Source organism: Zonotrichia leucophrys, chromosome 3 (assembly GCF_028769735.1).
Source record: "Zonotrichia leucophrys gambelii isolate GWCS_2022_RI chromosome 3, RI_Zleu_2.0, whole genome shotgun sequence".
Classification (NCBI taxonomy): domain Eukaryota; kingdom Metazoa; phylum Chordata; class Aves; order Passeriformes; family Passerellidae; genus Zonotrichia; species Zonotrichia leucophrys.
The window spans coordinates 75734065-75758813 of NC_088172.1; the positions used below are offsets into that span (position 1 = coordinate 75734065).

General features: G+C 49.3%; 1 protein-coding gene across 2 annotated transcripts in view; it reads right to left on the reverse strand.

The window, feature by feature from the left end:
• Positions 1-6781: 6781 nt before the first annotated feature.
• Positions 6782-24749, reverse strand: part of MDGA1 (MAM domain containing glycosylphosphatidylinositol anchor 1) — a 146691-nt gene continuing 128723 nt past the window's right edge. For both annotated transcript variants that reach the window (XM_064708889.1, XM_064708890.1), the window contains exons 15-17: positions 17109-17239; positions 16352-16460; positions 6782-15243 (exon numbers count right to left, since the gene is read on the reverse strand). In XM_064708889.1, coding sequence (XP_064564959.1) covers positions 15152-15243; positions 16352-16460; positions 17109-17239 — 332 coding nt within the window. In that variant the 3' untranslated portion in view covers positions 6782-15151. The remainder of the gene's footprint in view (positions 15244-16351; positions 16461-17108; positions 17240-24749) is intronic.

Consider the following 24749-nt stretch of genomic DNA (forward strand, 5'->3'; position numbering starts at 1 on the left):
AGGGTTTAATGCTGGACTTGGCAATGTTGGGTTAATAGTCTGACTCAGGGGTCATAAAGGTCTTTTCCAGCCTCAATGATTCTGTGTTTCAATAAAGTGCTTTGTGGCAGGAGAGAGACCCTTGCATGGCAGGGTGGTACCTGCAGTGGCAGCCAGCAGGGAGGCTCCCCATCCCCAGCCTTCCGACCCTGCATGAGACTCCCTGCTCCCTGCTCATGTCCATCTCTGTGCCCAGGTTCCTTGGGCTGGTGCTCATCCAACCTGTAAGAGACCACCTGCCTTCCTCTGTACCTTCTCTGCGGGAACTTGGCACATCACTCCGGATGTCCAGAGTTACCGAGACAACCCTTGGGGGGCTCAGAAATCCTGGAATGTTGCCAAAAGTACCTGGTGGCTTGACTTTGATCCTTTGAGGGATGTGCCACCTGTTTGAGGGCATGAGAGTCACTTGAGAATGAGTGGTGTAAGAATGATGTATTTACAGGGTGAAATATAGATTTTAGGATTTTGGTACAGGGGGGTTATGGAGAAAAGATGGAGGGATCAGGGCGTGTCTTGTCCTTCTTCTTTCTTCTTCTTGTCTTCCATTTTCTGTGGTGATGTTGGCACTTTGGGATTGGTCCTTAGTGAAGGTGCACTTGCTAATATGGGTGAAAGTTATTGGGAAATAAAGGTAAATGTGATGTACGTAGTTTTTAGTATAAAAAGAGATGACCGCCCAGTGGGAGGTCAGAGTGCCCTTGGCTGCTTTGCTGGACAGACCTCTGTCAGGCAGAAAGAAAATTCTATAGATAAGAAATAATAAACAATTCAAAGACTGAAAATCTGAAGAGTCCAGACTCGTCCTTTGCAGCGCGGGCTGTCCCAGAGCCATCCTACGTGTGTCCGGGCAGAGACAAACAGCTGAACCAGACACTTCTCCTCCATGGAAACGTGTGGAGAGACCTTTATGCATGTGGGGGCAGCTGCTGTTTTGCCAATGTGCTGCAGAGCAGGAACATGTACATCCACGTGGAGAGGCCCCCCCTTCTCCCTCCTGCTGCAGGCTCATGGTGGCTTACATGAAACAGTAACAGAAGCGTCCTGTGAAAAGGAAAGGGAAATGACTGCCCAGAGGTCTCCTGCAGGAAAGGTGTTTCCTCCTGGGGAGAGCAGAAAGGGATGAGTCCAGAGCCTCTCTGAAAAGATGCTCTGGACTGCAACAGAATCCGCCATGCAACGAGTGTGAATGGCGGCTGGTTATGAGCCCCAGTGGGGAGGGCAGCAGGATTCAGGCTCAGTTATTAAGACCATAAATCATGGAGACAGTCATGGGAAAGGCTGATGAGAAGAGTATGTGCAGCCAGGAATGCCAGGAGGGAGACGGTGGGCATCAGAGGCACAGAGCTTCTACACATTCTGTTATTTTAAGAATTTTTCTTTTTTATGGCAGTGCTGTCATTTTTATCAGAAGAAGGGACAAAATGATTTTAAGTTCCCATTTCCTGAAGACCCAGGCATGAATTCCAGGTTGCTCCTGATAAGAGCAAAGACTGTGGAGTTGGGGCTGAAACAGCATGGGCAAGGGCTGCAGGGCAAAAGTGAAAGGCAAGGACAGGGCTGGAGTGAGGCACCAAAATACCAGGAATTTTTGAGGCAGAGGCCAGCCAGGATTTGGGACTGGGGTATTTTCCCTGTCAAAAGCAGAAGGCAGGTTTAGGTGAGGTGGGGAGGTCAATGCACAGCACTGTCTGCAGGGGAAGGTGGGGCTGTTTGAGGCAGCTGGGAGGGAGGCTCTGCACAGCCAGGTGTGCTGCAGCCCTTTCCCTTGGGCAGCCCGTGTGGCACCGATGGCTTCTCTGCTGCCCGAGCCCTGCTGCTGGTGCTCAGCTCTGGTATCTCTGTGCTGTGCTGTAGGTGTGATGCACAACTACCTGAAGGGTACAGCAGGCAGATCCTTGTCCACTTGCAGCTGTCCAAGCCTCCCATATCTCCTCAGGAACCTTCAGCTCTTTCTGGTTATATGCTGAGGTCTCTCAACAATATCTGGGGCAAGGAGAGGCAGTCCCCCACAGTGTGCCTGGTGACTGCACTTTGCTGTGGGGCTGAAGGAAACTGCCTGGCTCTGGCTTAGCTCTGACTTTGGTTTTGGCTCTCACCCAGAACATCAGACACAGCTGGAGCTGCACAGGGATGTACAGTGAGCTTTAGGCACTACTCATGTTCTGACAGCAGGGCTCTGGCTCGCTGCAAAGCCCATTCAGGACACTGGGTTAGAAGAGGCTGAGTCTTGTGAGTGTAAATCTATTGGATGAAGGATACCTCAGAGGTTTTACTCTGCAGTGTAGCTCTTTTCAGAGGCAGATGAAGTTGAAATCATCCAGGGCTGCCCATGAGAACATAAAAACTGGTCCTGGTGCTTTGAACAGGTGAGATGCCAACCAGGCTGAAACAGGGCAGGAGCCTGTCCAGAGGCTGCAGCTCAGTGTTCAGGCATGGGATGGGGCCCCCTTCGTTCTCAGTGGTGTGGAGCATTTTCTGATGCTTGCACAGGCAGGAGGTGATACCTTTGACCTGCTTTGTGGTCTGCTGGCAGGCTTCACTTGCAGCCCAGCACCCTGCAGGAGCAGCCCTGGCCCTTCCTCCTTGTCTGCTCTCAAGAAAGGCCTTCAGGGGCATGTCAGTCTGGCTTTTGCATGGAGCAATCTGTGATGCATCTGCCTTCCCTCCTGCCCAGGGCCTCACATGGGATGTGGAAAAGCCCTGCAGGGATGGATAGGTCATCTCTGAGCTCCAGCTGCCAAACCCTTTGGCCTGCCCTGGCATCTCCCATCATAGCCACCAGCTGCAAGCCGCCAGACTCTGAGCTAGCCTGTCTCCTCTCAAGGCAATGTGAAATAATTAGCTAATTAATCCCCATTCCCTCTGCATGGCAGGGAGCAGCATTGACTCAGTGCCAAAGCAGAGCTACAGGAGCAGGCAAACAGGAGCAGGCAGTGCTCTTGCCTTATGCTACAGGAGTGGAGCCATGCAGGAGGAGGGCACAGCATCCCCAGCCCTGGGTGCAGCACTCACAGGGCAGCGAGCCCAGGGGACCAGACTGCACCATCGACCTCCCTCCACTAAAAATCCTGAGTGCAGCAAGGAGGATCAAGATGCAGCCAAGGGAGGCTGAAGGGAGAAAAGGGGCTGTCCTCACACAAGGTGGGACAGTGCTCCCATAGAGGGAGGAGAGTTTCCCAGAGATCAGAGATCCAGCGGTAGCAGAAATCCAGGAACAATCTGTAGCTGACATCAGCACAGGGCTATTGCTGACAGAAAAGGGCTGGGGTGGGGAGTCAGGTTCAGTCAGAGCCCTCATGGGGATGAATATGTGGCATGTACATGGGGCCACACATTGATGGAAGAGTGTGACAGTGCGGAGAAATGCAGATGGAGGGAGGTGCCCCCTCCATCTCCAGATATCTAAGCATATGCTAATCCAACAGGTCTCCTCCTCGCTGTCCCCACTGAGCTGATGGACAAGGCTTTCCCAGCCAGACCCAGGACCCAGCTCTGCTCTGGGGCTCACATGGGCTGGCAGGATGCTAATGTGGTGGGCTACAGCTGCAGCCTGTATCTCTAAATCTTCTCTGCTTTTTAGGTCACTTTGTTCTGCTTATAAATCCTGGTCTTATAAATCTTCCTCTACAGTCAGCACCATTTATTTTTTCCTCTGGTCTTAAATAACAGGGTCAGAATATTTAAAATCCAGATTGTAGCATTTTCTGTGGGTTTTGCTCATAACAAGTATTCTCTTTCATTCTGGGAAAATGCCAAGGAAAAAGACCTGTGGCCAGACAGTCTTGCTTAGGAATTTGTAGGAAGAGAGGAATAGGGAAAAGGGGTTCCAAAGGACATGCTGAAATAATCTGCCACCGACACAGCCCTTGCATGTATGTACAATTCCATGCATGTGCTTGGCACAGCTGATGCACCCATGTGCAGGCATCCTTACCTCTCCTGCTTTCACACACACACCCTTGCTGGCACCTGCCTCCTCTCTTCACTGAGGCACAGCCTTGCACAGATCAGAGCTACACCTTGTCCCTCCACCTCTAACCCTCATCCAATCCCAGGCATCTGGCAGGGAAAAAGTGGTTCCCATCCTCTCCCTAGCCAAGCATGGCCATCCACACAAATCTGGTCTCTGCCATCCCAGATTGGTGCTTTGAGCCTTGACACTCTCCCCAATGTCAGGAGCTACTTCTCAGCAACCTCCATACCCAGCTGTGCTCCTCACCCCTTCCTGCAAGGTGCTGGTGGGTGTTCCCCTGGCAGAAGCAGCATCTCTCCTCTGCTGCCTGCCCAGGCAGGGGAGAGACTGTGAGACTTGGGTTCCTGTGCTGGCACAGCAGTAAACGTCCTCTGCCAAGCACCAGGACAGCCCTGCATGGGATCAGGAGCCTGCCAAAAAGTCGTGTGTGATGGTGCAAGGCCAGCACTCCATGCCCAGCTAGCCTGGAGCCCACAGATATGCAGTGAAGCATCCTTGTGTCTGCATTACAGTTCTTTTCTTAATGACTGTACAGCTCCTGTTTCTGCAGGTTTCACACAAAGGACTCCACTCACTTGAGCATGCAGTCAATACTCCTTTCCATCTTCATCACTCACTGTCTGGCTTCAGGCTTTATTTATTGCACAGCATCAATTCACCAAGCCAAAGACAAGTGGCTTGCTCCCTTGTGGCCCTTTTGGTGGGCATTCCCAGTGATCCAGCTTTAACAAAATTAGCATTGCTTCTACCTTTGGAGGTGATTTTGCTGTCTGCAGTGCACACAGGAGGGACTGAGCTGTAGCAGCTGTACAATCAATAGTACAGACCTTGCAGGAACAGCCTGAACCTCAGCCTGGCTCCTAATCTGCCAGCACATCCTCATCTCCCTTAGGGAAGAATTGCAACAGAAAGCTTGGGAATGTATTAGTGTGTAGGTAGCCAGAGTGACCACAGATGGGGTGTCAGGCAAACACAAACTAAACAGTAAATTCTGGGTTATCAGAGGCAAACCCCAATGGTGGTGCCTTGTCTGAGAGAGCCAGAGTCCAGGCTTTTACAGTATGCGTCATTTTACAGCTGACAACACACTAAAAAATTTGAGTGCTTCTGTAAAGCAGACCTAGTGTGGGGACAACTAGAACAGCAAGAATTAACAATTAATGACAAAATGCAATGTTCCAGGATAAAAGGTAAGCAGCTGAAGGAGACTCCAGCTCTCTGGGTGATTTGAAACAATCTTACATTTTCCTTCTTTGGCTGCTCCCCTCTACCTCATTTCCTTCCCAGCCTGTGCCTGTTCTTTCAAAATGCAGCCTGCTTTCCTGCCCAGTCCCTGTGCAGCCTCAGAGCTGCTCTGGCCTGTGTGGGAAGGGAGAGGGACTCTGAGGAGGAGTCGTGGCAGAGTGGGACTCTGTCTCAACATGTGCATGACAAGGATGCGCTGAACTTGGGCAGGAATGACAGAGATGAGTGCTATGTGCATGCATATATATGCAAATATAGAATATATATGTATGTTACATATATATAGACACATACACACACACACACACATGTATTTGTTTAATAGCGCTTTCCAGTACTTTGACCTGAATCACCACAGCAACTCCAGTATCCAGCTCCCTTCAGACTCCCATCTGGAACAGTTATTTTTCATTATGAGAGGGAAAAAGGAAGCATTTGCTAGGGGTGATTACTTTCATAGAATGATAAAACCAAACATCCTCTTTGCCAGTGGGTTTCACAACTGCTTGCTGTGAGGGAAGCAGAGGAGGCAGAAATGTTGGGTTAGTTTGGAAGACCCTTCTGCATTGCTTTGAGCCCTATCCCAAACTTTGTCCAGGCAGCTCAAATGCCATGGAGTCATCACCATTTACACCAGATGAAGTGGTGTTAATGGCAGGGGTATGGCAGTAGCTGATGTGATCCACTGCCCCACACTCAAGGTAGGCACCTGAGTTTTGTTTTAGAGTCTGGTGAGGTTCAGCCAACAGCAGCTTGTGCCATGTAAAACAAAATTATATTTGGTTTTCACCCACAGTTCTCTTTAAGTGTTGCTCTTAAGGGCTCAGGTGAGGCAAAGCTAACTTAGGATCTGAGCTGAGTAGCTCTGCAGATCTCATGGTAGAGAAGACACGTTCACCCAAGAACATCTTAGGCATCATATGGCTGGCATTGCCCATTCTCTGATGGATCCATGGAGCAGCTGGACCCATGCTGGAGACCCTGAGGTGGAGAGGAGTGCCAGGAAAAGGGGCCCTGGCACCCCGCTGACAGCCCAGGGCTGTTGGCTTGTTTCACACCTACCAGTTTTGGAACTGCTGCCTTGGCCCATTTTCTTGAGGGAGAAGTCAAGAGCAAAGGACAAAAGAATCAGTTTTGAGTGTGTCACAAGAAGCCAGCAGCCTCAAGAGCTGCAGGTCTGGGATGGGAGGAGAGGTTTAGAAAAGGCAGGAGTGCTGGGTAAGGGAAGGGGAGGGCTCTGAGGCACTCCCTTCACAAGGGTTCCCCAGCACTCACTGTCCCAAACCTGCCTGTGCCATGTCCTAGGCCCAGCTCCTGTGCTGGGGTTTGAGCAAATCTGAGAAGCCTTCCCCAGGGACCTCTAATCAGATATTTTGGGAAAGGCTCAGGGTCAAACACTGGCACATGCCTCAGTGCTGGGCAGCAATACAAGTTCCTCCCTGCCCAGCCACTGTGAGCACCAATTGCAGGCTGCACCTTGTCACCCCAACCCCAGAGAGAGGGACACACAGGCTCACCCACTGGAGTACTGCAGCTTTATTTGAATGAAACAATCCACGCTGAGAGTCTGTAGGTTACATAGCGGGTGCACTGGGCTGGGGGAGGTGGTGGATGAGGCAATGCTTATAAAACATCTCACCCTGTTTGAAAGGTTCAGTTCAGTCCCTTTGTGTTTTGTGCTTTTAACGTTGTGGACAGCTTGGCATCATGGTGGCAAGAGGGCCCCAGCTCCACTCAGTGTGGCGATGGCACGCTGTGAGATGTGGGGTGGGGATGGGACACGACATGGTGGCAATGAGGGGCTGGGTGGAGATGAGGCTCTGTCCCAGGATCCCCACCTAGGACACTGATAGCAAAAAACCCAAGAGACACCAGAGGACCCCCCTCCCTCTTCCACAGTATCCCCACACACACAGACTTTGTGGGGGCTGTTTCCACACTTCTGTCAGGTCAACCAACACTCTCTTACTGGCCTTGGTGACATGGACGTGTGAGGTGATGCAGTCCCACTGGAACTAGATCCCACTGAAGTGGCTCACTGTTGGGCCTGAGCTGGTTCTCCCTGCACCCCAGAAACTGAGGATGGGATTTTGGTGTGATCCCCTTCTATGGGATCCAGGGATGAAGTCTGCTGCTGTCTCTCCAGGCTGCAAATGAAACACTCAGTGAGGGTAAATAAGGGGGATGGAGTGAGAAGGAGTGTGGAAATCACTGTCTGATGCTCACTTCTGGCCAAAGGCAGATGCCACAGTTGTTTCCCCATGAGCCAGTTGTATCTTGGATGATGGCCCCTTTCCTCTGCTGCATGTATTGTGATACAGGCAGGATGGTTCTGACTGGGGAAAAGGACCCAAGCAAAACCATGCTGACCAAACCAAAGTTTCCAGTCCATCCAGAGATGAGAAATTGTCTCCACGCTGTCAGGCAAGGGCTGCAACTAAAAACCACGAAGAAGAACCACGTATCTGCAGCATTCTCAGCTTTTAGGGAATGTCTTGAGATGAATGCATGCTGTGGAACTCCCTGCTGTGGAATGAGATGATACAACTAGAAGATCCCGAAAAGTGGAAAGCAGGCCAAACTTTGAAAGCACTGACACTTTACCCAGCTTTAACACCAACAATTACATTAATGTGCTGAGAAGCTGGGGATGGGCAGCAGAGAAGAACAAAGTTTGACGAGAGGAAAAGGTCACCTCCAGCAAACTCTCAGAGAGTCTTCTTGTCTCAGGATGCTACATGCATAGGAAAGGTTTGCTCCAAGTCTGTAAATATGTTTCCTCATCAGCATCTGAATTTTTCCAGGGAAATGTCTAGTGTTCACCAGTCCCTTGCTCAGTCTCTGTGTGGTTCGTGCTGCCACCCACACAAAAGACCCAAACACTAGTCCAGTCAATGCCTGTGGCATTTTATAGACAGAATGGTATCTATATTCTCCTCTCAGCACAGTCTAGGTGCTGCCTGAGCTGACGATGCTGCTACAGCCTGGCTGTCACTCTGTTCACTGATACCCACAACTGGTTCTTGAGAACAAGGCCCAGTGAGACATTAAATACCAAATGCCCCAGCTTTGAAGGTACTCTGAGTTGGAGCATGGACTGTGGGGAAGGGAAAGGTGGGGACTCCACCAGTAAAAGGGGCCTTATCCCCTGCCTGCTGCATTTCTGGCAGCTGCAACACACCCACAGCTCAGCTTTTGGCTTTGATCCCTCTACAGGCTGCTAAGATAAACCCCTTACCAGGGCCGGACCTAAGTGCAAGCAGCGCCTGGAAACAGTTTCATCTCTGCACCACATTGCTTGTCAGGGTCACCAAAAGAAAACCTGTTGGTGCCTGCCTGCAGAGGCTGCAATGCAGAGAAGGAAGTGGAGCTGCACTTGCTCTTGGCTGGTTTGGGCTCAGCCTTGAGCTGCTGGAATGCTGAGAACAAAGGAGGTGCAGCTCACTGAGTGGCAGCACAGCACTGCTGACATCTGGGACGTTCCAGCCCCTACCCAGGGCCTGCCTTTGCTGATCAATTGAGGCTTGCTGTAGTTATGCAACTTCTGAAGATCCTGGAGCATCTCTCAATTGTAACAGCTGGGCTTTACACAACTGGAAGCCACTTCACTGCCGAAATGGCAGGAGACCAGAGCCCATCTCCCCCAGGCAAAGCAGATCCCCACTGGCTCACAGCAGCAGCAGCAGCAGCACCAGGGGCTTTCATCTTCCCACAGACTTGGCTGGCAGACAGGACAGATGCACATGGCTGGCAGAGCAGACAGGTACCCTTCACTTGGTTCCAAGCTTCAGGCAAGGGCCCAGCCATTACAGCATAAGGCACATCCATCACTATGGGCTTTGGGCACTGGCACTGCCTGGGGACTGGCACTGTATGACAGCTGTGCAGTTGGCCCTGTCTTCTGCTGATTTAGGCCATCCTGGGGGTAAAAAATCCTACTCTAAGTCAAATATTCACAGCCCACTTTGTTTTAGAAAAATAGTTAATGGAAGCACAAAATATTGTCTCATTCCACAGGAGCGCATTGTTTACAGGCTGTTGCAAATGCCAGCAAAACCTGGATTTACCACAGACTTGCACAGCTCTCTACAAAAATCTCTAATCACCCAGCTCTACCTTTGCAACAGTAAAGACAGCATCTCTCCCTTTCCCTTGTTCTCTGTCCCATGCTGGAAAACCCTCACCATGAAAGGCAGCAGAGAGAAGGACAGTGGTCACGAGCTGGGACCAGCCCTTTGCAGCTTTCCTCAGGGATCACCCGTGGGAGGACAGTGGCTTGCCTGGCTTCTTCATGTGCTGAGGATCTGGAGCTGGACTGGTGCATTTTACTGGGAAATCTGGTCTCAGGATTTTCTTTAGTCTCCTTGCCCAGCATCTGAGAAGCCTCAGGTCAGAGCTTGCTGCCTGCCATCAGTGAAACAAAGGACAATGCACTGTGGAGCTCATCTTTCCTCTCTCCTTTTCCAAAGAACACAGAGAAGTTCTGTTCCATCCTTTCAGCCATGCATGGGGCTGTTTGTGAGCCCTCCTTTGCCTCTGATGGAGCCAGGACATGACCCACACCAGGTCCCTGATGGAGCCAACACATGTCCTGAAGTGCTCCTGCTCCACCACCACCACCCAGGCAGCCCCTCAGGCTTTGCCAGGGCTGCAGGGAGCAAGATGGAGAAGGTGCCAGAGCAGATCTAGGTGATCTGGACCCAGCCCCCCATTCCCTGCAGCCACAGAGCACAGGGACACAGTATGTCCTGCTGACTTGCTGTCTGTCTCTGGAGGTCTCTCTCTCTCTTGCACCCAGGAGGCAAATGGGTGCTGCAGCATTTCCAGAGAAAATTGGATATCTATGTGGTGCTGACTGACAAAGGTGACTAAAACAGCAACATCCTGAAGCAGCAGCTTCCTGAGCTCTCTGCTTTAACAAAAAGGTTTGTCTCCAAGTGGGGTGAACTAACACCATTTACTCCATGGAGGAGGGAAAATGCCCCGGTTCCTTTGCCTGTCCCTGCCCGGGGCAGCATGAGGACCCCTTGGCAATTCCCATTGATAAAATTCCCTGCCTCAGCCTTGCTGAGAGCTAATGGGGAGCAGGCCTTGCTCCTGACAGTGCCTTGAGGGGACCCCTTCATGCTGGAGACAGGGCTCAGGGCAGTGGTGGAGAGAAGCTTCTCCACAGCACCACTGACAGTCCCCCCAGGCTGAGCAGCACCCAGCACCAAGCCAAAAGCTGGGCCCTTCCTGATAGGGACAGGCTCAGGAGGAGGAATCCAGACTTTGCTCTCCCTTTGGTAGTAAAGCAATGTTTTTGTAATTCTGGAGTAGTGCACCCACAGGATTTTGTATAGATAGAAATTAAATTTCAATACTTTGGATAGCAATAGGGAATAAAATACGATTTGTAGCATGTTTACTAAACTCATTCTCATATCTCTAAATTATTTTTGCAAAAAAATTACCAGCCTAAATATCTGAAGCCCTCCCACTCACCAATTTTTCCCTGATTGCTCCCATATTTCTTTCCAGAAGAAAACCAGTTCCCAGAAGAAGGGCTCCCTATCACTGTTGCTACAGCTGTTCTCCAGGCAGCACACTGTGCAGCTCTGCTGGAGCATCTCTGTGTGCCTGCCAATCACAGAATCCCAGAATTTGCTGAGCTGAAAGGGACCCACGAGCACTTCCCAAACCATTTGTGCGCTATGCAAAGTTTTTCATATACATGAAACAATTTTTCACTCTCATACAGCTGGGAAGAGTTGCACTCAGGTGCTTCTAATCACTTAACTCCAGATCAAATGGAACATATTATGTCCATCACTTTCCAGTGGCTGATCTTTGTGGAAGAAAAATAGTCTATTATTATTACCAGCCAGGAACTGCATTTCAGGGCAAGCAGCAGGAATTGATGTTCAGATTGTTAAAAGCCATGGATTAAAGTTCTGTTGATGACCTGCTATTTGGACTTGCACGGAACTGTAGAAAATTAAAATTAAAAAGTATATTTTTCAGAATACAATGAACAACTACAAAAAGAGATTTCAAATGTAAAGTTTCTTTGTAAGCCCCACTTGTAACTACACAGTAGCATTCACTACTTCTAATATCTACAACTTATACCCAGGAGCCTGCACACTCACATATTTTCTGTTCTACACCCTGAAAAAAATGAAATTGAGTATATATTGGCTAACACCCACACAGCATTCTTCCTAATGTATTTCTACAACTACCAAGCAGAGGTCTCCTTGTAAATAAAAGCAGTCTCTTAAATTTATATTGCACTTTTCTTCTGCAGGGACTTTCATACTATATACAGGAATAATATCCACCGTTGCTGAAATGCAGCCACTTCTGGAGTGGAATAAAGCAGCTACTTCATAGGCACAGAGCAACATAAAACATCAGGAAGAGAAACATAACATTGGGACTGCAGCAGATATTTAAGAAGACAGACAGTAATTAAGTTTAAGGACTGTAATTTAGCCAGAACAGTGTGAAAAATGTGAAGGGATCTTTAATTGGAAGGGGTAAGGAGCATGGCTTTACATCTCACCTGGGATGCATTACCTCCACAAGGAGACTTGCCTCTCAAGCATGGGGTAGAAAACCACAAGAACCACTACCCTCAAAGAAGAGGGACCCTGCCTCCCCTCCATCTCATCAATGCACATCTTCCCATCCCTGCTGCTGAAGTGCCTCTTTCCCCTGATGCCATCTCTCAGCACATCTGCCAGGGAAATGAAGTCTCTCCTGTTGTCCTCAGTACTTTTGAGAAGCAGGGGCACTTGTGTTAATGACTTTACCCCAAACTCACTGCCAGCTGCTTTCTAGCCAGAGATAAAAGAGCAGAGGTTAAAGTGGGATGGGGCTTCCTGAGACTTTTACTGAAGCTGAAGGACACCTGACAGCAGAAGGCTTCATCTCTGGCTGGGACAGCCTCCTTGCTCTGCCCTGCACCTACAGCCACCAAAGGGCTTCTTGCCCCCTGTGCCATGGCTTGGTGTGGTGAGGCTCTTACAGCCTTCCTCACAGGGGCTGGCAACAGGGCATGGACTCCCTCCCTGCAGGCACCCCTGTGTGGTGCCCTTTTGCTGACACTTGCCTCACAGGTAATGCTTTGTCCATCATCCTGAACCTTCAGGCTGCACCTCTCCAGCCCCACAGCACCTCTGATGCTCACTAAACACCACCAAAACCTGGGTGCTTGTGCAAGCTGGGCTGAGCAGTCTGAGGAAGCCAACTCACAAGGCCCCTGCCTCAGAGCTCAGAAGGTGAGATGGTTGCCCTGGGCTATCTCTTACTGATGGGGAAGCACTGTCTCCACCTTCTGCCCAGAAGAAGCCTCCTGCAACCAGCAATGCAACACAAATGTTCTGCTGCTGGCAGATCAGGAGCCATTGGGAAGCTCCCAAGCGCCACTGGAAAGCACGGTCTCTCTCCTAGGAGTGAAAGTGGACTCTTACCAGGAGTGGGGTGATGAAGCACAGACGAAAAGAAGAGCACAGGGCTGAAAGAGCTCAGCCTAAAAAGGCAGCGCTGGCTGCCCATGAAAATGGCAACAGGCAGCAAGACACAGAATTGCTGTTGGCACCCACTGCACTCCATGACACTGCCTGGCCCTGGGCAACAGCCACGGCTTTCCTGGTCAAATGTGCACTGTGATTGAGGTCTGGGCTCTGGAGGGAGGGATGGAGACAGAAAAGACACAGTCCCAATTCTTGGAAATGGAGAAAAGCAGAATGAGCTGGGGAGACTTGTATCATGTCCTCTACTGTCTTGCAAGGCCTCCTGTGAAGAAGGTCCCCTTGTCCCTCAGAGCTGATGTCCTTTCTCTCTCTGATGGTGGCTGGATCTCCTGGGAGTTAAGGAAGAGCTTTCCCCCTCCATCAGTGAAGGCAATGAGGCCCCAGCCATGGCTGGAAACTGAGCAATGCAGGAGGCAGTTAATACATTCAGGTGATTTCAGACAAACATGGCTGTCTTAGAGAAGCTGATATTTAATCAGAAATGGCTAAGGTGCCATGAGTACTGCAGTGAAACAACTATCTTATCTGTGGTACTCCAGATAGGGATTTTGGATGGGATATCCCTTAGGAGGAAAAGTCACACTTAATTAATTGCAAGTGTGGGCTAGTAAACCCCAATTCACAGCCTTGTGGGGCTAACTCTGCCCTGTGCAGGGAGGTAAGTCATGCCCAGAGCTGCCTCCAGATGCAACAAGGCTATCACAGCTCCTGTGTGGCTGGTGCAGGGCAAATCCTTCTCCTGGAGGTTCATCTGCCTCCACCTTGAGGCTGTTGGGCCAAATCTGCTGCAGGTCTGCAGCAAAGAGAAACACCACCTTTACCCACTCATGATACCATCAAGAAAAAGGTGAATTTCCCCCATCCCTGCTCCCTTGTTCCTCAGTGGCAAACAGCACCACAGCTCAGCACAAGCTTCTTGTGCACAAGGGCCAATTTCCTGCATGAATCGTTCTTGGAGCAGTTTCTTGCCTGTTCCACACTTCAGCTCCTCTGCCCACTGCCCTGGCAGTGGAAGCTGAGTGCCTGTGTGGCTGCATGTGCTGACAAAATTCAGCAACCTCAACCCTGAGCAGTGATGCTGTTGCCACCATTTGCCCACACTGCAGCAAATGCACTGTGCATGTAAAAGGCCTTGGGAGGTGAGAGGGCAGCACTGGAGCTGCCTGAACTGCCAGCCCAGGGGTTGGGTCATGAGCACAGGACTTGCTGCCTGGCTAAAGAACATTTAAATGCCTGAATCTTCCCATAATCCAGAAAACTTGAGGTGGAGGAAGTAATGGAATAAAAACCAAAATAAATAGGTAACAAAATACAGGCAGAGAAGCAATTGTGGGTTTGGGGCTGAGGCAGTTGCCATCCCAATATTCACAGGGGGAAGCCAATGTGCAACTGCTCCACCCTTCCAGTCCCATCCAGTCACATCCCATCCCTCAGCCCCAGAGAGACCAGATTTTCTGTCTGCAGCTCAGACCTGATCCCTATCCAGCAAGAGTGCTGAGAGACAGACAGAGGCTCTTGGAGGCCTGTGCTGCAGCTGGATCCAGACAGGACTTCCCCACTCAGCGTGGTCCATGCCATCGGTCCCTTGCTTGCTCCATCTTCTTCAGGCTGGGGGATGAGGAGAAGCAGAGAGCGGTGGGAAAGGGCCAAAGCAAACCACACTGGGGGCAATTAAGTACATGAGAGCCTGGGAGGTGTGGATGGATGGAGACACTGAAGCACATGCGGTGCGAGGAAAGGCGCTCCGGCTGCCGGCACGTGGGGCGGCTGCTGCCCCACAGACGGGGCCGGTGCTGCAGCCGGAGCGGGGCAGCCCCAGCCAGTGGGAAAGCATGAGGAGACAAGGGGAGTACTGCAGGATATCATCCACTAAGCTGTGGGCTCTGCAGCAAAGAAGGTAACTGTTCTGGTAGAAATTTGTGCTTTAATATATTTTTGTTTGTTTGTTTAAAACAAGTTCTCACTTCCCTGAGGAAGCCCTGTCCGACATTCCCAAGGAAACATGGGTGTGTTTTTTTTCTTCTTTCATTTGCTCTTCACATTTCTTCATTCCCATTTTTTTGTGTTTCGTTCCTTCTTTTCTCCATGTGTGTTTCTTTCCTTCCTCTCTCTCTCTCTCTCACTCTCTCTCGTGCACGTGCTTTTTAAAAAAAGTTTTGTCTTTATTTTTAAATTTTGTTCTAGACATTATAACTTTCTCAAGGAGTGCTCCAGTTCTGAACCAGATCCCTTTGCATGGTCATGCCTGTCAGTCTTTGGTAACATATGGACACTTTGGTGTGCCAGTGAGGAGGGGAGGAAGGAGCAGAGGTGGCTGAGTAGGAAAGGAGCAGGAATGTCTTGGTCCGAAGACAGGAGCGCTCGCTTGCCATCATCTGAGCAGCACGTAAAGGAAGAAAGTCAATGGGCCACAAAGCCAAGGGCTGTGCAGGGCTGGGACACTGCTTCCTGGAAGAGCAACAGCTGCCAGCCGAGAAGGGAGAAAGAGAATTAGTGATGGGACAGATACAGACCTCATCACACAAGTCAGCACACATCTAGGTGTTCTACAAGCCTGAAGGACAGAGAGTTCCCTGATCTTTTGGAAGACGCTTTGAGACTTTCCTGGACATTTTCAAGGTTCCCCAAAACTAACTTTGGATAAAAGGTTGAGTCTTAGACTCTTTTGCAATCCAATCCGTTCTTCCCCAGAACTTTCAATCTGAGTCAAACAAAAGACTCTCATTGTGTTATGGTTATATCCCAGGCTAAAATAAACCTTTAATTGCACCTAAAATTTTGAAAATTTTACAGTGTTCTGACTTTTGTTTCCCTCTTCACCTCTGGAGTTAAGAAAATTGCTAGAAGTGACTCTTTGAAGTTTTTCTTGCTTCAAAAATAAATAAAACAAACTGATGCTTGTTCTCAGGTGCCTGTCTGGCTCTGGTTTGCATACCCTGAACATCTGCTCTCTGACCCAGCTGGGGCATACTATCAAGGGCACAGGCAGGACTAGGGCAGAAGGCACACCAGGAATTCCCACCCCATGCCTACGTACTGTTTACACACACCTTGCCGTGGCTGCAATGCATGGTGCACCCAACAGTGGAGTTGTCTCCATCACTGCAGTGCTGGCATCACTTTATGTGGTGGACTAGAAAGGGGCTGGTGGGATTTAGCCTGGCTGTGCCACTCTGCTCAGATAGGAAAGCAGCAGAGTCCTCCCATGTTCCAAAGAGCAGATTGTTTTTTTTCTTAGAGTAGGACTGACTTAACACTACAAAGACCATTAAAGACTGCAGAAGGTCCCTCTCCTTTCCATAACTAGAGTTTCCAGGAAATGAAGTATTGCAGAAGTCCTTATCTTATTGGGGATGACACCTCCTGGTTGTGGTTGTTCTTTTGACTCTTGCTAACTCTCGACTGCATAGAACAAGCCCAAGAGTCTGACAGCCCCTCTGGTGACTCCTGCTGGTGGGGTCAACCACTCCGTTGAGTCCCACCAACACATCAGCGTGCTCTGAAATCAGCTGTGCAGTGTGTGAATGCACTCCTACCAGCTTGTTTGCCTCTGAGGCAGGCACAGTCTCACCCTTATTCGGTCCAATTGGCTTCCTTGGGCAGTCTCCCTTTTTCAGAGTGACGTCATCGATGGCAATGTCCCCCTCGTAGCTGGTGCCTCGAACACCTTCAAAGATGATCTACAAGCAGAGCATGGGAGAGAGCCCAGCATGAGGCTGTTATGTGGAGGGCCCCTCCTGCACTGCAGGGCTTTGCAGAAGTCAGCAGGACACAGAGCAGATCTTATCAGGCCCCTAAGAGAATTATTTCCTTCCTGTTTCTCCAACATTCATAGGCTCTGGAAAGCCAGATCCCACTGTTTATGGGACCAACCTCTTTGTACTGAGCATCTGTGCAGTAATAAATGAGCATTAGAGCTCTGCTTTATTACATGTCCTGCTCTAACAAGCCAGCCAATACTGAACAGAACTTTCAAGAGTAACTACATTCTTATTTACTATTTTGAAGTGTCCAAAAACACACTGGGCATTTTGCCACAGTGCCACAACTTAACCAGCCTGTACAGGGCAGCTCTCACAAGCAACTCTACAACAGCAAAGTAGCCTGTTGAGTAAAAACCTCAGCCATAAAAGCAGCCCACTGTCTGGGTACACATGAACAATTCGATGAGAACATGCAGAGTGCCCAGCTCATTTTCACAAGAGCTCCCAATGCCCTCCATTGTGCCCCACCAGCCCCTGTGCTTCAGAGGAAGATGTTAGCCAGGAAATCTACATCCATGGCCTATGGACAGGGCAGGTGGCTCCTTGACGGTGGGCTTGGCTTACCTGGAAGGGCCCGGGGGGGTTGATGGGCACATGTGCTTGCTGCCACACGTTGCCCCGATTGCCACTGAGGGACCAGACCTGGGTGTCGATGGCTCGCTTGTTCCGCACGCGAACCAGCAGGTTCAGGGAGCCTGTAGGAGAGAAACAGCCCTCTTGGCCAGCCTGCTGGGCTGGCTCCTGGCACAGCTCTGGGCTCAGCCCCAATCCATGGCAGTAAGCCCCAGCTGGCACAGGGACATCCTGCAGAGCTGCAGTGGCCATCTCTGAGGGGAGCCAGCTTCCTCCCATGTCCATGGGTAAGTGCCACTGGCAATGTTTCATCCACCTGGCCTTTCCTAGGGAAGCACGGACCCAGATAAAGAGGGGCAGGATGAGGAAGAAGCAGTGTGCAGCATGGCTGGGGTGGCATGAGAAGGGGCTGGCAGAAATGCTAGCTGCCAGGGACCTCCTGCTTGAAGCTGTCTCCTGCTGTCCATGAAGGCAGCATGGTTTTGCCTGGCCAATCTTGAACTTCCCTGAGGAAAGCAAGTTCTTCTACTGTCCAGTATGAACATCCAGCACTACCAGTTGTGGACACTGTTCCTCGTCATATAATCTAATACTATGAAAAGATTTTGGTTCCATTATCTTTGAATTTGCCCTTGAAACAGCTGGGGGCCAACGGCCGACAGCAACCTTCTCTTTGCCAGACTGAGCAAGTCCAGCTCCCTTAACTTCTCTTCCTAAGGACTTCTGCTCCTGGCCCTTGACCATCCTGCTGCCCTTCTGCTGGGCCTCACCAATTTCTCCACATTCCACTTGAAATGGGGAGCCCAGAACACGTATTTGCCTCCCCCTGTTCACCACTGACACCTGAAATATGCAGTGCAGCTAACAGGGCTCTCCCTGCTCTTTGCCTGGCCATCAGCTGTGGAAATATAACCAGTGTCCCCATTCACCACTTGCCCTGGGAGCAGCCTTGGAGTGAGCAGCTGTTCTTTGAAGCACCAGTGTTGCCTGTTCCACACCACCTGGTACCATCCCAGCCCAATGTTTTCAGAGGTTCACAAAGATACTGCAAATCAATGCTGACTTCAAGTTCTTTCAAAAACAACAATTCCCAAAAGGTTTTGTCTATCATTAAACCAAATTCAAAGCCAACAAATCTCAAAGCATTTCCAGTTCTCACTTTGAAAACAGTGTCACAGCTTCCTACCCTACACCCACTCACAAAACCATCTCAGTTTGTCTTACTGAAACATTTTGTTAGCATGCCCTCAGATTACTTATTTTCCTTTTTTGCTTCAGTGAAAAACATTCAGAGTTAAACATTCAGTCAGGGTTGACCTGAAACACTTTTTTTTTTTTTTCTCAAGAAATCAATCAATCACAAGTCTAGTCATGCTGTTGCTCATCAGGGTTTCTGGTCTCCATACACAGCTATATTACACCTGAGAGTATGGAGGAAATAGTAACCCTTACTTATCCATCTGTAGTCTATCTGCACTTGGGATGCTGCCTTCCCACATGGTTCTGCCCTTTGGAAAAGCAGCAGAATGAGGTCAGAGGAAGAGATGGGGAAACAGACTTTCCTGTATAACCTCCCTCCTACACAATCCCCCCAAATCCTTCTTTCTTGGCACATCCACCCTAGGGGCACTGGGTGAAGGACAGGCACCTGGAAACACTCCCATCAAGCACCTGGCTGTCAAAAACTGAGAGATACATTGCAGGGAGTTCAGATCATGATAAAGATGATGAAATGTTTAGATTCTTAGTGAATGACTTGCAAGGAAAGGTTAAAAAAATGAAATATGTATATAATTTAGTGAAATGAGGATAGAAAACACATTATTTTCTGGAAATATTTAAAAGCACTAACTGAAAGGCAAGCTGAGAAGACTAGATGAAGTCCTGACAGGACATAGACAGCATATCCAATCCCCTTCCCTGGTGGTACTCAGTTTGGGATGCACACCATACCCTAGGGCAAGGATAAAAATCGCTTCTTTCTCTCTCTCTCTTGACCAGCTGGCACTGCACAACCTCGGGAGATCCAAGCCAGTGAGACCTCCCTCCTGGAAACCCAGTGCCACAGATAAGAAAAGTCACTATAGGAATCTCTGGCAAAACCAGCTTTGAGCTGCTGATTTCTTGGCAACTTCCCTGCCCTCAGCAGCTTCCTATGAAGGAAAGTCTCTCTAAGGATGCCCAGCCCTCATGGAGCCCCTTGTCCAAACTGACAGCTCAGGCAGGAACTGCATAACCCCACAGATCAATGTCAACAGGAGTGTGTTCAGAGCAGCTAATTACAGACACCAGGGCCCGTGAGGTGAGGGATTGAGAGCAAATGAAGAATTAATATGGAGCTGCTAGCAAGCAAGGATTAAAAACAACCATTGTCTATTCTATCCTCATTTGGGGACTTGTAGCTAGGATTTGCTGCACAATAGCCTGGCTGAGTAGTCAGCACTGGGACAAATCACGCAGCAAACGAACTTTGATGCCCTAGGAAAAAAGCAAAGGCGAGATAGAAAGAAACCCAGAGAAGCATCTGGAATGCAAATTAGTGCCTCCAAAGCACTGGCTGTGAATGCCTGGCCTAAACCCAAACCAAGCCTGAGCACATCCTGGCTGACAGCTCCGTGTTCTTGCAGCATCAGGAAAAACAACCTTTTGGCCCCTGAATTCCCTAATACAACAATACTGAATATGAGCAGGCATTCTTCAAATGGTTTACAATTGGAAAGGAATCTCCCTTATCTACTCACAACATGCAGTGTTTCACTACTGTCTACACATGGAAAACTGAAGGTCAAAACAGAGGAGCAGCAATCCCATGGCTATCTTAGAAGTCAGTCAGAGTTGTGAAGGGCAGCCAGCTCTCACAGCCCTACCTGCAATCCCTGCTAAGTTACAGAGGTTTCCTGAGACTGAGAAGGAACTACAATACCTACATTTTCCAGTAACACTGTCACTAGGAATATGCTTCTGGGAGGGATGGAAGTGGCTCCTGGACGTGAAACAGTGATGAAACCTCTATCCCATCTGAACTGAGTCCACAGTGTTGTAAATGTTAAATTTGTGCAGCTCTTCTACTTTACACCCTTCTACCGCCTGTCTGTCTGCCACAAGTGGCCAGTAAATTTAAGGGCACATAGCCTGTGATGGAGGTACCTGTAAATGAACCTTCAGATCTGCACTCTAGGCAGAGCCATGAAACACTGCAGACTTGGACTATGGGAATCTCCAAGTCATCTTCCTTTCCAGTGCCTACAATCTGAAGAAGAACCGAACTGTGACCTGCTCTCTAACGCCTCATCAGTGGAGATGAGAAAGACCCATCAGTGCCAGTTGCTGCAGTCACCTTTTTTGCCTGGTTTCACACTGCAGCCATGCCTGGTTTCCTCTATCAGAGTCCAAAGCCAGCTGGACAGTTTTGTTCCCTATTTCTCTCCTTGTTGCCCCTTCCCCATCTCCCCTGCCTGGCACTTTCTAAGGGCACCTGCTGGTGAGGCACACAAAAAGTTAGATCATCTATCTACTGCTATATCTCTTCAGCCAACCAGAGAAAGACAAACAAAAGGGAAATCCCAGGACACCAAGAATCCTGTTGTTACCTCTTCCCATACACGGCAATCTTTGCATTTGTCTTGTAATCTGTATTATTCTTTCTTCCCAGTCAAAAGGGAGAATAAAGGCAAGTGATGAGTGATGAGGAATTAATTACAGGCAAAGCCAGCTGTACCTTCTGCTGGCTGCCTTGAAGACCAGAGCTGGCATTTCAAAAGACTGGCACTCACACAAAAGACCAGCTGTGCTGCCAGATAGAATAACCCAAGGGATGCCTTTAAATGTTACCTTCACACAACAAAAAAAAAAAGTATTCACTCAGTTTCCACAGGAGGGGGACTTGACTGTCATGCTGAATTGCAGAGTAGCTCCAGAAGAGCTGGTGCAGGGAGATCTGGGAGGGATGCAGGGCCTGCAGGGGCAGGGCCATCAGCACAGTTGGTGTGGGATGGCAGAGAAGGTAGAGGGTTCCTCAGGAGCTCTCTTGGGGAGTTAATGCAGGGGATGGGGTGGGGAAAAGGCTAAGGTACAGCTCAGTTTACATGGCTCAGATGGAAGGCAGCCAGCTGGAGCAGTCAGGAAGCAAAGGGAGGATGACACTAGGCACTGAGAGATGGGGTGCCATGCCAAGTGCAGCAGAGCTCCGTGGGATGGGTAGGGAAGGCTGTTGGATCCACAGCCTCGAGCTGGCACACGGGATGGTTTCACTGCATCTGCCTGCTGCACTCCTGTAAGATCCTTGCTCCAGTATGGGGCAGTCTCAGGAGATCAGCTATGGATGAGAATTCCTAGCTGCAGCTCCACTTTAGATTTGGCACCCAACTGGGAATTCAGGGCTGAAAGCCCCCATGGAAATTCCCATGGCATTTCCAGTCCAGGCCAGACAAATTGAGGCAAGAAGCTGACTGATTGCAAGAGATATCCAGTCGCTAGAAAGAGATTCACGGTGTGGAGAGGACTTAGACCTTGCACAGCTTAGCAGAGTCATCTGTAGACCCAAAATGAGGGTTAAAACCAATCCAGGGAGAAAAGAGCTCTTACATTTTCTAACAGGGGCTCTGAGCACTTCTTTGAGTGTTTAATGTTAATGCCACTGATCAGAAACCAAAAGCCCAAAGCTCAGTGCAGGCAAATACCAGGAGTCAGTGACAGTCTCCAGAAAGAACATTACTGTTTATAATCTCCACAACAAACACAGGTCTCTCTCCCTCTCATTTAAATGGATGCTAATGAATAGCAGTCAGCATCAGGGTGGTTACAGAGCTGGGGGGAAAGTTATTGCTCTGAGAGCTAGAGAGCAGAGGGTAGAAAAACAATTGTAGCACAGATAGAGATGCAGAAATAATACCAGGTGGTACTGACTCATAATTTCTAGGAATGTAAGCTGTCTTTGTGCCATGGTAGGATGTATTTACTCATTCACAGTCTCTCAGGATGCTTCACACATTAACATATGAGGAGTAAGACAATTAAAGCCTCTAGGCTGCTTTCCACTTCTGACTGCAGAGAACTTCTATTTCTACATGCCTGTCACTGTTCTCAGCTTGGTGTGCAGGGTCCCCTCTGTCCAGTCCTAGGGTCACTACACAGACCTGTTTCTGCAGCCACTGCTTAGCTAACTTCAGAGCAGGAGGGTTCAGAGAGCTCATCCTGCTCAGAGTTTGGAAAGCTCCATGATCCCACCTGTACTCCCAAGGCATCTGCATTGGGGCATGGAGAACATTCAGCCTGTGCTGCCTGCTGATTGCTCTGGGACACTCAGTGCTCTGGTACAGTAGGGAGGCTGTGGAGAAAGGAATCAGGGGAATCAAAGCCTCCTGTTTCCTGTTGTATCTAGGACTTTCTGGGGATATAAACAGCAATAAAGTAAGTTCTGATTGGCAATGTTTCCCCTACAGCAAACCTGCGAAAATTACTTATATATAGCTACAGGGAATTTTCTTTGGAGTTAACTGTGGATTTCAAAAACCCAAAGAAACGAACACATTTCCACCTCTGACCTCCTAAACCATCATCAAATGAGGCTGGGCTTGAAGCAATATTCCCTGACATGGCAAAGCCAATTGCACAGATTGATCTATGATCCATCACTATCTATTTGACCAGTCTGGCATGTACGGGAACTTCGGGATGGAGGGAATGTGCCAGCAGAGAAGCAACAACACTCTAAAAAGGCAAAGCAGACATATGGCTGGGCTCCTGGGGAGACACACTGGGCAGGGGGGATCTGGGCCCTGCAGACAGTGGGGTAAGTGCAGTGGTATTGTCGTGGCTGTCTCATGATGGGGAATAATGGGAGGAAGGCAGGGAAGCTACAGCTATAGCTCCTTCTCTCCAGCATATCCCCACCTGTCTGTGTACACAGAGAGCAGATGGTGATATGGCAGGAGCAGACTCACAATGGAGCTATGCTTGAGCTCCTTTGCTCATTTGATCCACCAGTCTAATTAGAGAAACTGTTAGCATAGAGAGATGAATGATACAAGACTTCCATCTTTGATACTGTGTTTATAGAACAAAATCCCGGCACCCCTTTTCATGGAAAATTCCCTGAGAAACTGTGACCAGTAACAGGCTTTCTATGTGTGGGCAACAGGATGTGGTTTAAGAAATTCAAAAGAGGGAGAAAAAAGATCTCCACACTCCATACACTCCATCATGTTAAATTTATGCTATCTCAGAAGAACAAAGGCCCATCTGATATGCAGCTAGAACAAAGCAGAGGGAGGGCACAGGGAGGGTGCCTCAGCGGTAAGTTCAGAGCTGGTCACTTGTTGGGGCTGTGTAGGAGCCCAGTGCTGCTGCTGACCCAGGTGCTGGGCAGGGAAATGGATGCTCTCATCATTTCTCTGTGCAGCTGCTGGCAAGCAGGATGGGAAGATGCTGATGGGGGCAGCTCCTTCCCTCTTTCCTACTGTAGCTGCAGGTCCCCAGAAGTGCTGCCTTACAGAGGAGAGGCCAGCCTGGGGGAAAATCATAGAATTGTTTACATTGGAAAAGACCCTCAATATCAAGTCCAACAATTAAAATTAAGAGTTTGATAATGTCTTAGGTTACAAATGCATGATGTGGCTGGGGGGGGTGTATTCTATTGCCGTCTGTTGGAGGTGGGGCAGTTATCTTCTGTTAATTGGGCCAGCTGTTAAAAACAGGTAGGGCAGTTTTCTTTATCTCTTCCAGACCAATCCTCCCTCTGGGGAGATATTTTCTTTTAATGGGCCACTGAGTTTCACTGCATGACTGATAAAATTATATCATCCCCTTGTGAGATGCTCCACCCAGGGGGAGGAGCCAAGCATTACTACCCAGATATAATCTGAGATTTGGAACATGAGAGCAGCCTTTTCCCCCTGGATTCCCAGAGAAAGACCAGGCCCCTCTGCACCACCATTGGACCTTCAGAGGAAAACTCCACCCTTCCACAGGATCACTGCTCCAACAGAACTACATCTGCCACTCCAGGAGGACTGCAGCCACCATTTAATCGGACTGCTACCAACATCCTGACCAACAGTGTCAGGTCATATTCTGGCTCTGTCAGTGTTGTTCGGCATTACTGCAATTTTATTTGTTTTCTCATTTGTTATTTTTCCTAACAAAGAACTGTTATTCCTACTCCCATATCTTTGCCTGACAGCTCCTTAAGTTCAAAACTGTAATAATTCGGAGGGAGGGGGTTTACATTTTCCAATTCAAGAGAGCTCCTGCCTTCCTTAGCAGACATCTGCCTTTTCAAACCAAGACAGATAAACCTAGCAAGAAGGAGCTCATGTATAGGCAACTTTTCCCACCAATATTGTAGACTCAAGAAGCAGAGTGAACCGTAGTGCATTTGTGAGGTCTGTTTGCTCCTTGTTCACCCTCTGTTTCATGACATGCCCAGATGCCTTCAGGCAATGCTCTCTCTCCTCCCAGCTTTGATAAGGGGCCCTTTGATCTTTGGCACCAGAGACAGCTGGGTCCTTTGCGGAATTCATGCGCTCAGCTCTCAGGCTGAGAACACGCACTGTGCTCAGCACTCTCCGACGAGCTGAAACAAAGTCTGCTTCATAGACACTGCCAGGTTTAAAAGAGCACAACAGCCAGACA